The sequence below is a fragment of the Phytophthora ramorum genome (genome assembly GCF_020800215.1).
Source record: "Phytophthora ramorum isolate Pr-102 chromosome Unknown Phyram_PR-102_s0005, whole genome shotgun sequence".
NCBI classification, from domain to species: domain Eukaryota; phylum Oomycota; class Peronosporomycetes; order Peronosporales; family Peronosporaceae; genus Phytophthora; species Phytophthora ramorum.
In genome coordinates this window covers 2644469-2658635 of record NW_027150651.1, presented here as the reverse complement: position 1 = coordinate 2658635, position 14167 = coordinate 2644469, and the positions used below count along the sequence as shown (strand labels likewise).

Sequence of the window (14167 nt, the reverse complement as noted above, 5' to 3'; positions counted from 1 at the left end):
TCACAGAGGAACTTCTCCAAAGACGACGCGAAGTGACTTCAACTTGTCTCAAAACACGGTGGTAACTCCAACACGACTACACTCTTCCTGTCTTACGGTGGTGGCGCTTGGCCCGCTCGAGAGCGGTCAATAGCATCCGAGACGTCGACGCCACGTGACTCGCAGACACCGAGGCCAATCGCGGACCAGTCGAGGTCGCTGCGGCCTTTGGCGCGCTGGCTCAGGAAGCGGTCGATGAGCGTGGACAGGAATGGCATCGGCACTTGCGACTCCATCGCCAGTTGGTGCGCCAAACGCTGGTCCTTGTAGCCCAGTTCTAGTGCGAAGCCTCCAGGACGATGGTCACGTTCGGAGACACGCTGTCCGTACCCTTTGTGGATCACCGAGTTCATGAACGTGCTGCTATAGAACTGCATCGCCTGCACACGGTCCACGCCGTTGGCTTCCAGCAGTGAAAGTGCCTCAGCCATCGACTCAATAGCGGTCGCGATGAGGAAGTTCCCGCACAGCTTCACCGCGTTTGCTGCGCCGGGGTCTTCCGTGCTGAATGGAGCCACACGTCCGTTCGTGCACTTGTCCAGCCATTGCGAGGCCTCCTCCACGGCGGTGGCGTCGGAGCTCGACACGACAAAGTTCGCTTGCATCGCCTCCATGCCGTCTGGACGAGCAAAGATTGGAGCTGCCACATACCTCGTCTTTGTCTCACGGTGTTTGGCGTCAAGAGATCGAGACGTGTTCGGGTGGATCGTGGAGCAGCCGACGTGCAGCGCTCCGGGCGCCATGTTAGCCAGCAGGCCCGATCCAGGCTTAGCTCCGTCTCCCAGCACCACGCTCGTGATAATCTCGTCGTTGGGTAGCACTGAGAAGATGGTGTTCGTCTGCGCAGCCACCTGCTCGACAGACGTCGCGGCTTTCGCTCCGAGCAACATCAGACGATCGACGCCCGCACGATTGGCGTCGAAGCACAGAACGTCGACACCAGCCTTCAGCAGGTTGTGCGCCATAGGGAAGCCCATATTCCCCAGGCCGATGAAACCGACAGTCGACATCGCTTTACTGGAAGCTACTGGCAGCAACCACAACAAGAGATTAGCACTGCCGGTGATCCTACAGTAGAGGAAACACCAACCAGAGAAGCGTCGACGCCCGATCGGGCCACAGTGGCGGGAGCAGATTCGACGCAGCATGTTCCGATGAATCAATTGGGAAGTGCGTGCAGTGGAGAACTTGGACTGCGACTTCGGATACCACCAGCTCACTTCAAGCTCATCATCGATAGATCCCTACATTGTTTCATACTAATTAGGTTGAATGATTGCAGTATTAGATCACTCTTTTGAGGATATATGTCACTATTCCCAGGAGAGACGACGCGTCCCCTCTAGGCAGGGCGACATCTCATTTAGTGCGGCATTTCCGGGTTCGCCACTTACCGCTCGCACCGGTTTTACTGTGTCCGCCAAAATGGTGAAGCGCGCACCCGCCAGTGCGGAATTCCTGTCGTCGCCGTCCACGCCTGCGGGCCATGCGAGCGGACCGGCCAGCGTGTCGGCCGTGTGGTCGTATTTTGAGAAGGACCAGAGCGGCAACTCCGTCTGCAAGTTTTGCGAGCGCGTGATCAAGGGCCACCACTCGTCCAACCTGCTCTCGCACCTGCGCACGGCCGGGCGTACGGACCCCACACACCAGCAGGCCAACAACGTGTGCGAGGAGCACCGCGAGACCAAGCGCCACCTCAAGCGCCAAAAGATCGGGTTACAGGTTGGCCAACAGACGGGCGCCGAGCTCGTCATGTACCCGCCGCCCTCGCAGGCTCTGGCTGCCGCTGTGGCCGCGGCCGGAGGCTCGCCCAGCATGTTCTCCGCTGCACTCAAAAGAGACCCGACGGCAGCGCTCTATACGTACCCGCCGCCGGTGCTGACGAAGGAGCAGCGAGAGTCGCTGGGCTCGGCATATGGCGTGCAGCCCGTACAGGTCAATTGCGAACAGTTTACACAGGATTTAGCTCTCATGGCCGTGGTAGACAACCTGCCCCTGAACTTCACGACGAAACCTGGGATGCAGTACGTCATGAACCAGTTGCTAGGAGAGAAGAAGCTCCCGCTGCCGAGTGAAGAGGCCGTGGGGAAGGCCGCCTTGCTGCTGCAGGAGAGCGTATTCGTGACCACCAAGATGGTGCTGACGAGGGCCAAGAGTGTGGCGGTGTCGCTCGAGGTGTGGCAGCACCCAACCCCCACAGAACCAAAGCCTACGCAGTACTTGGCAGTGAAGATCCACTTCAGCGTCAACTTCCGGCTGTTTGATATTGCCGTCGGTGTCGCGCCGCTGGATGAGACACCTGGGCTAGAGACGATCAAGAGCATTCTGGACTCGTATCTCGATCGCCTCGGTATAAAGGACAAGGTGATTGCCTGCGTCAAGGATGAGCTGCCAGCCAAGATTGAGCTGACGGCGGCCGATCTCCCGTCACTTTTTGTGCCTGTTAACTTTGATGGGCGGCTTGTCTCGCCCGATGCAGCGCAGAGCACTTTCCTGCTTACGTCCGCGGTGCAGCACCTGCGTGTGTGTTTGACGCAGAATGTATTCGCGAAGGCCTTTCCTGAGGTTGTCAATCAGATCGAGGAGTTTGTGGTGCGGTTAGCCGAAAATGAAGGAGCGATGCATTCCCTCAGCCGCAAGTGCCCACTTCTCAACGTAGAGCTCTTTCCGGAAGGGCAAGAATCGATGTCTTATTACGAGTTTCTGCGCGACTTTCTCGAGCATTTGCCCACACTGGAACAAATTGCGAACGCGAACCTTGTGGAGTACTTACCTGCACCGACTGTTGAGTTCATCGGGCTACTAGTGAAGAAATTGAGACCATTTGCCCGATACTCAGAGGCGTTAGAAGGAGAAAAGAACAAGAAAACTGGTAGCGACAAGGAGGTGAACAAGAGCGGCATTTCCAGTATTTCAACGATTGCTGCAGCCCTGGTGACGTACGCAGAGAAGCAAGCACAATCGGCTGTTGAGAGCGTGCCATCCCATCTAGGGCCAGTCACGTGGAAGCGCTTCTTCGATACGGTGGCAAGGAAGCTGCGTGAGCAATTTGCAACGCTCCCAGCAGTGTGCTACGCGGCGACGCTCTTCGATCCGCGCTACAAGAACCGTGAGTATTGCTACTTGTCTCCCAAGGCCGATTGCGAGATTGGGAAGGGTTTTCTCCGTCGAATGTTTACACCTGACGTAGCGCAGTCGTCCAATGCGACTGGGTCCTCAGGGCTGTCTGGCGCAGATACCGCCTATGCAGAGCTGGTAAAAGAGGCCGCTAGCCCAACAGGCGGTGACTTGTCTCTCGAGGACGAGGAGGATGATCTGCTTTCGCATCTGCCGTCCGAGTCGTCGAAGTCATCATTACAAAGAGATAATGAGATGGTGGCAACCTGGGAAAAAGAGCTGAGCGCTTTTCTGAGTCTTCCTGCTTCGGAGCGTAACGTGGACCCGTTGACGTGGTGGAAAACGAATCAGCTGCGGTTCCCATTGATCGCACCTTACGCTGAAATGGTGCTGTCGCTGCCGGCAGCGTCCTCGAGTGGCGAGACTGTTCGGAAAAATATCTACAATGTGCTTCAGCGTACAGAAGGTGTTGCGCGCGAGGCCGCGCTGGCAGATAGCCCGGCTATGGTAGAGACTTTCCTGTGCTTTCAGAAGAACAAAGAATACGCTTTGGAATGGTTTCGATCGGGTTCCAACAGCATGGTAGATGCTGTCGGTCTGAGTGACCTGGAAAGCAACGCGGCGAGCTTCAAACATATCGAGAACGTGTGATGAATACAGAATTGACGGAACAAGTACCGTGTCGATGTATCAGTCACGCGAGAAGGGAAATACACGTAAGCAATGCAACATGATTTACAACGCCCAGCTTGTGCCGGAAATGTGTTGAAGTTGACGTGTCCATCTAATCACAACGTCGTATCCCCAAAGATGCCGAAGCCGCCGCCGCCGCCACCAGCGCCGTAGGCGACTGCACCGAGCTCTGCGCGTGGTGAAACTGTGGGACCTTTACTATCGAACGGCAACAATATGGCTGTAGTGTATTGAAGGTGTCAGAACACTGTAGCAGCACTGCCTACTGCTGTGAGTGCGCGGGCTCGCTCTTCTCGCCGCTGAACCACGCCTGGATCTCGCCCGACGTCTTGCCCATGGTCTCCGGCATGCAGCAGGTGAAGAAGACTACGTACAGCAGCGTCACAACCATGAACGGCACGAACGAGTAGTCCTTGAGGCCGTCGTTCATGTAAGGGAACACGACGCCCACTAGTAGGTTGCAGATCCAGTTGATGGCGATGCAGATGGACACGCCCGTGGGTCGCTGCGACGGAGGGAAGAGGTCGGACGTGACGCCCCAGATCAACGGCCCGCAGCCCAGCGCGAACGATAGCGTGAACGTGGCCGTGAACACGACCGAAAGCGTCGGTACGTCGCAAATGTACGCGATCGTGAGAGCCGTCGCACTCAGGAACATGCCCGTAGCACTGCCAATCATCATCTTCCGGTTGCCGAAGTGCTGCGTGAGCGGGATCAACGCGAAAGCCGGCAGAAGCATGAGCAGGTTGTCAATCACCGACCCGATGCGGCCATCCGAGATGCCGCCGCGAGCGAAGATTGTTGCCGAGTAAAAGAAAATGGCGTCGATGCCCGTGATCTGCTGCGCGCATGCCACGCCGATGGCGATGACCAGCGGCTTGCGGTACTTGCGAGACGTGATCAAGCCCCACACGTTCAGTGTTTCTTCCTGCTCCTCTGGCTCTGTCGAAGCGCTGTCCGCCGAGTCACTTGTAGGTTTTTCCAGCCATTGAAGAGCGTGCTGAACTCCGTCGGGGCCATATATGCGCGAGACCACCTTCATTGCCTCGGCCCGCCGGTCTTGAGCCAATAACCAAACGGGGCTTTCTAGCATTGTCCCTGGTGCGAGGACCAGGAAGAGGAGGGCATTGATCACGGGGAAACCCGCGATGACTCGCCATCCGGCGACAGTATCGGCGAAAAAAAAGAAAACGACGACCATTAGCAGTCCGAAGGTAAAGGAGATTTGAAGACCGAGATGTAGCACGGATTGGAGGTGCGGTGGCGAAATCTCGGAAATGTAGCTGCCGACGAGACCCGTTGCAACACCTGACGCGAGACCCGCGATGAAGCGGCCGACGATGAATTGGGCGATGTCAAAGGACGTGGTCTGGATCACGGAGCCGATGAACATGACGATGGCATTTATCGTGAAGACTTTCTTACGCCCCAGACGCTGGGCGAGGGGGCCGCAGTAAAGACTGCCGAACATACCACCGATAACCCAAAGGTTAACGGCTGGGTCAAGTCACAACCAAGCACAAGTCAGTAAGAAGGCTTCCACACAGAAACCACGAGCTTGGCCGTACCTAAAGTCCACGAGGCCTTCTGGTGTCCAGGAAACATGATGCAGGTGCCGTCCACTACAGGTCGAGCATTGCATTCCTCTTCATTGTTGAAGGTGTTCAGGTTCAGCTGGGATGTGGACCAACCGTATTGGAATGGCTGCAAGAGCGGGACCAGGAACGTGAGCCAGAAGCCAGACGTCAGCTTTACGGCGTGCGATGCCCTCATCTTGGCATCGTCCTGGTTGGAGACAGCCTTTGGCGTCTTGATGCCAACGTAGATGGCATCGCGCACCTTGGAGTCGTCGATGACCGCCATCGGAGCTTGGGAGGACTTGAAACGGATTCACTTGTTGCAGTTGCTGGAAGTGAAGCAAATTGAAGAATGAATCTTTTGCTGCACACCTGTCGAAAGCGCTTTCTGCTTCGGCTCGCCACCACGGGCGGTACCGGCGTCTCTGCTCGCTAGATTGCTCGCTGCATGTTCCTCTGTTGGTGTGAAGCTGTGCCGGTACCGCGTGACGCGGCGTATTGCATCCACTTGGAACCATCTGCGGTACGCTCTCCGTTTTACGATCTCTAATGCTGCATCTATGGCAAAATGCACCAGGGGTCTGACCGGGTCGAGTCGATCATCGACAGCATCCATGCTGCTTCACTGACGCTTTGCAGACGCCCGTCACAGAACTGGTACAAGCGTGCACAGCTCGAAAGTACACCCAAAGTCGTGGGAGGCAGCACTTCAACTGAACGACCGACCATGGTGGTTTTGCTTGCTAACGATTGATCAACCAACTCTCCAATCCAGTTTTTTGCGCAGGGACTTTGATTTTGGCACGCTCAGTCGCAACCAGGTCTTCAATGTTCAATCGCGACGCCAAAAGAAATCGATGGCATTGAAACCATCATGATGGCATTCCGCAGAGCACGCAAGCTCTGTTTAGCTGGCAGGCATCGAGAAATGGCATTGACTAACGTTATGGTGAAGATCGCGCTGCAGAGCTTCGCCTGGTTCTCGACTTGTTGCCCATCCCAATTCATTTCCTTCACGTCGAGTGAGTGGTTGCACCTCCGTGTCGTCAATGACGACTCGCCATGGCTTACAGACGGCGAGCTGCGGGACTAACAGGCATAGAATCGTACGTCAATACTGTACGTGTTGCCGAACGCAGGAGCCATCTGTGCAAAAATGCACGATCGGTATTTCGCGGCAACGGCGCAGATGCAAGGTCTGCTTAGACTCGATCGAAGACGATGACGTCCGCGGCATCGTGAACTCGAGCAAGAACTCAAAGATGGCTCCGCGGTGGCAAACACAAATGCGTCTTGCCAATCGTGTCCTTACCCCCCGAGAGGTCCATTCAGAGGAATGCAACGAGCAGAACAACACAAGTTTGCCGGGCAACTGCAGGACTTGCTTTGTGGTCTCGCTGTAAGCAGGTTGGAACTGCCGCCATGCACGAAAAATGGCCGAAAGTGAATCTCCTGTACATGTAGAAGACCAAGGTCGACCACGCCCAATGCAAGGGTGTCATTAGGAAAAGCACGTCGAAATTGTTGGCAGACTCGATAGAAACGCGGTCGGTGCGGCACGATGCATAGGTGTGAAGCGATTGACGTGGTATTATGCCAGACACGCGCTGGCCCCGATGATCGACGTATCTGTAGTGCATTATTGGCCAGCGAGTGATGGGAGCAAACTTTGCTGTTCCATTCGCGATTGTGATGTTATCTTTGCCACGATTTGGAATCCAAAGAAGCAGGTATCCTATGATCAGAAGTATATCGACACTATTTGAGTGTACTGGGTGCTGCTGCTGCGCCGAGGCGCAAACCTGTGCTTTTCAATCCTGACAAACGGGGTTGCAGACAATTCTAGTTGATATCATGGGCAAACAAAGACGCATACCGCCACCGGTTAGGTTCTACACTTGTGATTCTCCCGAGTCCTGCACTAACTCGGAGAACTCACGACTCACGTATGACTACAACTTATAATAGTTGGTACCATCTAATCTCGAGTCACGACTAGAGATACAACTTCGTCATTCCAAACGAGCACCGTCCCCGTATTCAGGACTTGCGCTATAAACCTTGTACGCACAGCCACTCAGATCATGATTATAGGATGATGCACCAGTCCCAGAGAAGATAGAGCCGTGCGTTGTGCTCGCTTCTTGCATTCCCAAATGACTTTTTCTGCCCGAACATGGAGTTCGGTTTGTAGGGTGACCATGGCTATGGTTTGAACTGCCACAGCTGCCGCTAGGTAGGTGTTGCGTGAATATGCGTGTCGTGCTGGGTGTTGTGTGAATGCATGTGTCACCTTCATCCTTGAACCGAATTCAATGGTCGGGCTTGTCGATGGAATGTGCTCAAGCAAAAGTTGGGCCAGCTTATGGCTTAGTCTGGAAATACCAGTGCCTCGCAGATTCACCAAATCCTACATCAGTGACGATCGAGTCGCAAAAAAAACAAACATCAACGAAGAACCAAAAACGTTTCCAGTAAAACAAGAGCAAGCAGTGCATTAAATCGCGACAAGCGCTACGATAAGTGAGTAAAGAACTCACTCGTACAACAGGTTGTCTGCCCTGCATGCAACGTATCGTAAGGGGTCGCTGCCAGAACTTACTTATTTACAGCGTCTCTGCGTCCAACGTGATCGGCACCAGGTCGCCTTTGCCCTTGAACGACTCGAGGATATCAGCCTGCTCGCACAGCAGCAGGCGGTCCTTCTGGTTGCCGTAGTCCGCCAGCTTGCGCCAGCGAGCGAAGTCCTCTGCGTTGCGCTTGTCGCCGTGGGCCTCCACGGGGTGCTCCCAGTGGCCCTTCGAGAAACCGATCATGGTCGTCAACTTCTGCAGCTTGATGTCGAACACCAGGCTCACGATCGTGCCCGTCTCCTCCAGCCAGTTGCACTGCCACAACTCGCCCGGGCGGACGCACTGGTACGAGCACGTCTGGTAGTTGGTGCGGCCGGCCATCGGACCGCCGTGGATCGCGTACACCACGCGGTCGTGCGAGAAGAACCACAGCTCGTAGCGCCACTTCTCCGGCTTGCCATCCTCCGACTCGGCGTCGTAGTCGTAGATCAGGTGCAGATCACGAATGTCCTTGTCGAACGTCGCGTCCAGCGGCGTGTTGGTGTGGAAGCCAGGGACGGTGAGCGGCATGGTGGATTGGGCTGGGTTGGTGCTTGGTCACTTGGCAGAAACTTGCAGAATGAAACTACCAGTGCTGGGCTCGATCGTCTTGATGTCGGCGCATTTGATCCACAACGGCCACCTGCCATCTCACTCACTCACCCCATCAAAGGAGAGGTTGCTGCGTCACGAGTGCTTGGAGGATCGACCACCAGGTCATGTCTATGCGTTTCGTGAACTCAGCGATAATCGCCAACGCGCAATCCACCAAGATGAGGCCCATAATCCCAGCAGACCTCTTTGCCGGGCACTCATCATCTCGAGTTTGCTCGGTAGCGGTGGCCTCACCAGTGGTTTTGACAGGCTAGTCGCTGCACGGAACCGAGACGCGAATGACCCACCAAGGCGTGCAGGCGCTTGTGTGCTGTTTTTCAGGGCGTTGATCACTTGGATCGGTGCGCTAAAGCGCGACGCTAGTGATGAAGAGCATAGCTCTTGCATGAAAGGATCTGTTTTCGTTTGGTGGAACCTCTCTAACCATGTGAACGAAGCGCACGAGACCATCATATCTGAGCTTTTCGTCATCCACTTGCCATGCCTGTCCTTCTACTTACGCACCAGACCAGTCTTGGTACGTGCAGTCTTGAATAACCCGTAGTACCTAACAGATAGTAAGCTTAGCACAGTATTTGCCCACAAAACTCGGCAGACTACCGTGGCACTCAACGGCAAGTCTACGTCGTCAATTCTATTTGAATTGAACCCTCGCTTGATATGCATCGATCGAGCTGCAGAGGCGCTCCTCAATCGCGCAAGCAGGACTACAACTGCCTTGATCCTCGTGTTGCCGAAACAAACTCTTCGCCATGGGCATTTGTTACATCTGCGTGGCGAAGGAACGCCCCCAGCGCCCCGAGATAACCTTCATGTTTGCAAAACCGTGCCTCCATTGCTCCATTAGACCAGAAGTTGATTGCGTACGCTAGCGTCCGCGATGAAATCTTGTTGTGGCGAAGAAAGTTTCCAACGAAGAAAATGTTCTTGGTCTTGTACAATGTCGCGTTCAGAAAGGCAACCTGGCCAATGTTTTGCGTGATCATAACCAGCAGTGAGCGAGCAAGATCAGCATCGCTCACGCTTTCGCGAGAAACCGAGATCATTTTCCCGAAGCTGCTGGCGACTGTGGATGCTGGTAGTTTGAACTTGCCGTATGCCCCACCATAGATATCCCCCACGCTCATATCAACCGATTTGTTGGAGCCATGGACACACAAGTCCAACGCTTCGTCGTACGACTCGCAGTGAGTCATCAACCGACAAAGACCCCAATATGTGCCCCCACCAATACTGCTGCCACTGACACGTTCATAATCACCCGGCCCCTTCACGTACAACACACTCACACCCGAGCCGATACTGACAAGCTGTGGCGGTGAGCAAAAACACAATTCGAGTTAGCTTTTTTGGTTTGGGTGGTAACTGTGAACATTAGCCGCACCAGATAGGGGTACACATCTTCGTTCACATCCGTCTGGATGGTTTTCACCCGTGACGCCGTCAAGGAATTAAAATCCACGACCTACTCAGCAACAGAACGATCGCGTTAGTCTTGTTTTGCTACAAACTAGCCGAGTAGTACATACCTCAAATGTGTACACTTCATCGGAAAGTGTCGTGAGCAGCAGATGCAGGCCCAGAATCGTGCACTCGATCTCGTCATATTTTTCCAGCTCGATTCCCGCAATTTCATTGAAAGCAGGGCCATACTGTACGAGTCCCACCATCAGAACACGAGATGTCAGCAGTGAGCTCCAATTTCCACGGTAAAAATCCAAAGCCGGACCTTGTGAGCACCACCGCCCGTACATGGCAGAATCCGCAGGGACTGGTTGATCCCATTGCTGGTAATGAACTCAATCGCCTCCCGCGTCTTGTTGCTCTCGAACTGCACGAAGTGGAACATCTGCAACCAGCCAATAAGTCTCTAAACTCTCCACGAACTGCAGCCACAGAGCAACAACGCACCCCGTTGAGCGTCTTGGAGTGGATCCGCAGCCGCACGTCCTGCACGCCCGTGAGTCCGAACGACTCGTTCTCGCGCAGGAACTGAGTCATCTCCCCCGCAGCCACATCCAGCGACGCCGAGCGCGGTCTCTTGCGCTTGTCGTTGCCGGCCTCGTGGCGCTCGAAGTACACGATCTTGGCCAGTGTTCCCCCTGCGCCAAGGAAACAGCGTCAGTCCAGCGCCAAATCAGCTCCTGCAGTGGATTTTCACACCAATGTCCAAGCCGAAGGACGCGCCCAGGTCGGATCTGCAGGTAACTCAGACGCGGTTAGAGGCGGACAAGGAACGACAAGTGGAAGGGAAAATCCGCACGATTTCGACAGCTTCTTGTATGTGAGGCGTTGGCGCCACGCGCGCTGGCGGAGGCGCTTGCGCTCGAGGCAGAACAGCGCCACGGTAGACGAGAGCAGCAGGAAGCCGCCGGCCAGCAGCGCGCGCTCTGCGGCTCCGCTGCCCAGCGTCGGCATTACCATGCTACTGCAGGTGATTGAACCTGATGGGCCGCTCTCCTATCTAGTGGTGTCGGATTGGCCGAAATAGCTACTGATGAGCGTTTTGACCAATACATGTCGAGCGGTGGGAATCAAGGGCATTTTGCGATGACGCAGCGCTTCAACTACGGTTTGTACATGTATGTGACTTTGCTCTGTGATCTGCCACGAGCGCCTGGAGCTGCCACTGAAAGGAACGGCGGGTCCCATCGCTGAAAACATGAAATCAACCGAAGATTCAAGCCGCTGTTCTGGGACTGTCAACCGGTGCAACCATCTGCTCGCGCTGCTGGCACCTCGCCCGATCCGATCTGTTCGCGCTGCTCAAGGAGTGAACCAGGTAAAGAGAGTGAACCCACGCTCGACGACAACGGAGGCGACCAGGATCACCACCAACATAGCAAAAGTATCCTGCGCGCCAATCCAGCTCGGCGGGCTTTGCTGATGAATGTCGCGGTCGTTTTACTCGAAAGGGCGGTGTATTTGGTGTTTGTATGTCGGCGACCAAATTTCGACTATTTTTTCCCGATTTTTTAGAACCAGATGACGCAGCGCAGGAGTGAGTGTCTTCTACTCTACCTTCCTATGACCCTGCTGAACTCGAGTGAAACGGATTAGGCAGTTCAATACACTTCAGCTTTCCGAAAACCCTTATATTGCAGGTGTAGGTAACCAAAAAAGAATCCACCACACCTGATTGGTACCTAATGTTGTCGCGTCGTCTTTGGCTCGGAGTGATGGGCGATCCCATTCCTTGAAGCGATAGTAACACCCGTGAGACTTCTGTGCCGAGCAGCTCCACCGCAGTCAAGGTCCATTCCGCTATTTGCAGACCACCAGCCACGAAAAGCCTATGTCAAGCAGCAGCAGCAGCGCTATTTGCTCACCGCCCAAGCCGGTGCACCGCATCGTGCGTCGCCCGCTGCAGTTCGCGTCGCCCGCCAAAGAGCAGCAGTACCGCGCCGAGATGGACCACGTGCAGCAGTATATCAGTGCGCAGGTCGGCGGGCTCGACGAGGACGCGAGTCTGCTGCTCGGTGTGCACGACAGTCGCTCGCGCAGCTACTACGAGGAGATCCAGGAGTTCCTCGAGCGCAAACAACAGCTCGAGCAGCAACAGAAACCGACCGAGGGCCGCCCCGCCGAGCGTATGCTCATCCGAGGACTCGACGAGTACCTAAACGAGCTGGACCCGAGCCTGTTCGCCGAGACCACGCCGGCCACCCCCAAACGCCTCGCGGTTGCCAACCTGCCGCCGTCCAGCAGCTACATCCGCCGGAAGCAGGAGGAGGCTATGCTCACCCGCCTGTGGACCAAGTACCAGTCCGTCGAGGCCGAGCGCCGCACTATGACCTCGATCCCGTGCGGTCCAGCCCCCCTCAAACGACAGCGGGTCATGTGAAGGACAGCAGGCCCCCATAGAAATAGACAAGAGCTCCTGCAGGTTGGTGATTACGGACACTAAGCCGGTGGGCTCCGAGTATTATAACAAAGTAATTTATCGCCCCTACCCATGGGGCCTTCTTTCTGCCGTAAACGCTCTTCGAGCTTGAAGCGATAAGATCACCTGCAGCCAGATGGAGTGGTGCCATCAGCAGAATATCCAGCCGGTCTCCAGGATCCAGTACCCACAACAACGAGCTCCGCTGTTGACAAGAATTGACATCGCCAACACTGCACGTGCATCGACTCGCTGGCACCGAGGCCGACATGCATACGATTGGTCCGAGTGAGATGCATGTGTAGTACACTGTGTAGTACTTGCAAGGCTACAGCGAGGAAACTTCGCCGGGTCAGGAACGATTTGCCTGGTCTAAACTTCCGGGCAAGTTGCCAACGGTATGGGCTGTATCTGATAATCATGACATGCCAAAAACAGCCACGCAGCTTTTGATGACATGCTGCTTGAAGGAGTGGCCCAAAGGCTCGGCCGTGGTGATATGCTTTGCAGCCAGTACTGGATCTGTAAGCTATATTGTCTACCGGAGGACAAAGAGTTGCCGTCGTGTCCGACGCACAATTATAGTGCAGCACAGTGTGTTTGGTCCGGCCAAACATTAGCTGCCTTGAAAGCGCCAACACGAGTTCAGCATGGCAGCAATCTACCAACGGCACACAGAATGACAGGCATCGAACCTACATTATGTCTTCTCTCCATGGGACCAGTGTTCTGCTTGCTGGTGTGGCGCAGCAGGCTACGAGTCGTAGCCCACGAAGGCACCGAGATCGACAAAGGCAAGTGGGCTACCACTGAATAGAGGCCAGTTGATTTTTGTTGTTGTGGCGAGTTGCATTCAGTGGATTTTAGTACGTAAGCCCCTACACCACAAACCACACAGCTTCTGAAACCGAGACGCCGTTCACCGATGACCCAAACGCCCTGAAAGTTGTAGCGATGTGGTTGCTTGGGACGTGCAGATTACATTTACAGCCTCGATCAGTTGGTGTTTGCTGTCCCCAATATTCGAAGTTATGAATAGCCTATATCTGTTGCCCAGACCACCGTCACCCTAGCAGCGAGAGAGTTGTATAAACATATTTTTTGTGAAGCTTCACAGTCCATCTGGATAGGTATTGCAAATACAAGTATACATGCATACGTATAAGACACGCTTAAAACGTTCGTCGGGAAGGAAGGCAAAGTGCAGGGCAGCATCGTATCTAGGAGTAGTAATAGTTGGCAAATTCACTATTAAATTATAATATTAAAAATTCTTTGTCCGTTTGCTTTGACAGGGAACTTGCAACTTAAACAGTATCACACTTGCTTAATGTTTTTGCGGTAGCACAGCGAGGAGGACGATGAGATGTTCGAGCTTCGGCAGGCGTTAATGCTGCAAGCTGGACTGTTTAATAAGAGGATAATGTGACTTCAGACAGCAAGTGTAGGGCTCTTATAGTTAATAAACATCGTGGGTACCACCGCCGCTTCCTAACCTCCCTGGCGGTCGGCCAGGGAAGTTTGAAAGTGAATCTGGTCAGTATAGACATGGTGGCGCCGATGCAGTCGGTATTGTTCATGTTGATTTTTAAAAGGTGATAGGAATCTGTATGGACGAGTGCGGCAAATTT

General features: G+C 54.6%; 6 protein-coding genes across 6 annotated transcripts; 2 read left to right on the top strand and 4 right to left on the bottom strand.

Moving 5' to 3' along the window:
* Positions 1 to 92: 92 nt before the first annotated feature.
* KRP23_6573 (putative oxidoreductase YfjR) lies at positions 93 to 1187 on the bottom strand (the record flags this gene model as incomplete). Its single annotated transcript, XM_067891781.1, has 2 exons — positions 93 to 1063; positions 1130 to 1187. The coding sequence occupies 2 exons, from the start codon at positions 1185 to 1187 to the stop codon at positions 93 to 95; spliced, it is 1029 nt and encodes a 342-aa protein (XP_067746105.1).
* A 277-nt stretch (positions 1188 to 1464) lies between these two features.
* Positions 1465 to 3807, top strand: KRP23_6572 (uncharacterized protein; the record flags this gene model as incomplete). Its single annotated transcript, XM_067891780.1, has 1 exon — positions 1465 to 3807. The coding sequence occupies one exon, from the start codon at positions 1465 to 1467 to the stop codon at positions 3805 to 3807; it is 2343 nt and encodes a 780-aa protein (XP_067746104.1).
* Positions 3808 to 4111: 304 nt separating this feature from the next.
* KRP23_6571 (uncharacterized protein) lies at positions 4112 to 5712 on the bottom strand (the record flags this gene model as incomplete). The annotated part of the gene is made up of 3 exons (XM_067891779.1): positions 4112 to 4215; positions 5170 to 5346; positions 5541 to 5712. 3 exons carry the CDS (start codon positions 5710 to 5712, stop codon positions 4112 to 4114), a joined length of 453 nt encoding a protein of 150 aa, XP_067746103.1.
* A 2320-nt stretch (positions 5713 to 8032) lies between these two features.
* KRP23_6570 (uncharacterized protein) lies at positions 8033 to 8569 on the bottom strand (the record flags this gene model as incomplete). The annotated part of the gene is made up of 1 exon (XM_067891777.1): positions 8033 to 8569. One exon carries the CDS (start codon positions 8567 to 8569, stop codon positions 8033 to 8035), a length of 537 nt encoding a protein of 178 aa, XP_067746102.1.
* A 791-nt stretch (positions 8570 to 9360) lies between these two features.
* KRP23_6569 (Pantothenate kinase 2) lies at positions 9361 to 11077 on the bottom strand (the record flags this gene model as incomplete). The annotated part of the gene is made up of 7 exons (XM_067891776.1): positions 9361 to 9963; positions 10038 to 10118; positions 10183 to 10305; positions 10383 to 10502; positions 10565 to 10755; positions 10817 to 10851; positions 10917 to 11077. The coding sequence occupies 7 exons, from the start codon at positions 11075 to 11077 to the stop codon at positions 9361 to 9363; spliced, it is 1314 nt and encodes a 437-aa protein (XP_067746101.1).
* Positions 11078 to 11948: 871 nt separating this feature from the next.
* KRP23_6568 (uncharacterized protein) lies at positions 11949 to 12497 on the top strand (the record flags this gene model as incomplete). Its single annotated transcript, XM_067891775.1, has 1 exon — positions 11949 to 12497. One exon carries the CDS (start codon positions 11949 to 11951, stop codon positions 12495 to 12497), a length of 549 nt encoding a protein of 182 aa, XP_067746100.1.
* Between the last annotated feature and the right edge of the window lie 1670 nt (positions 12498 to 14167).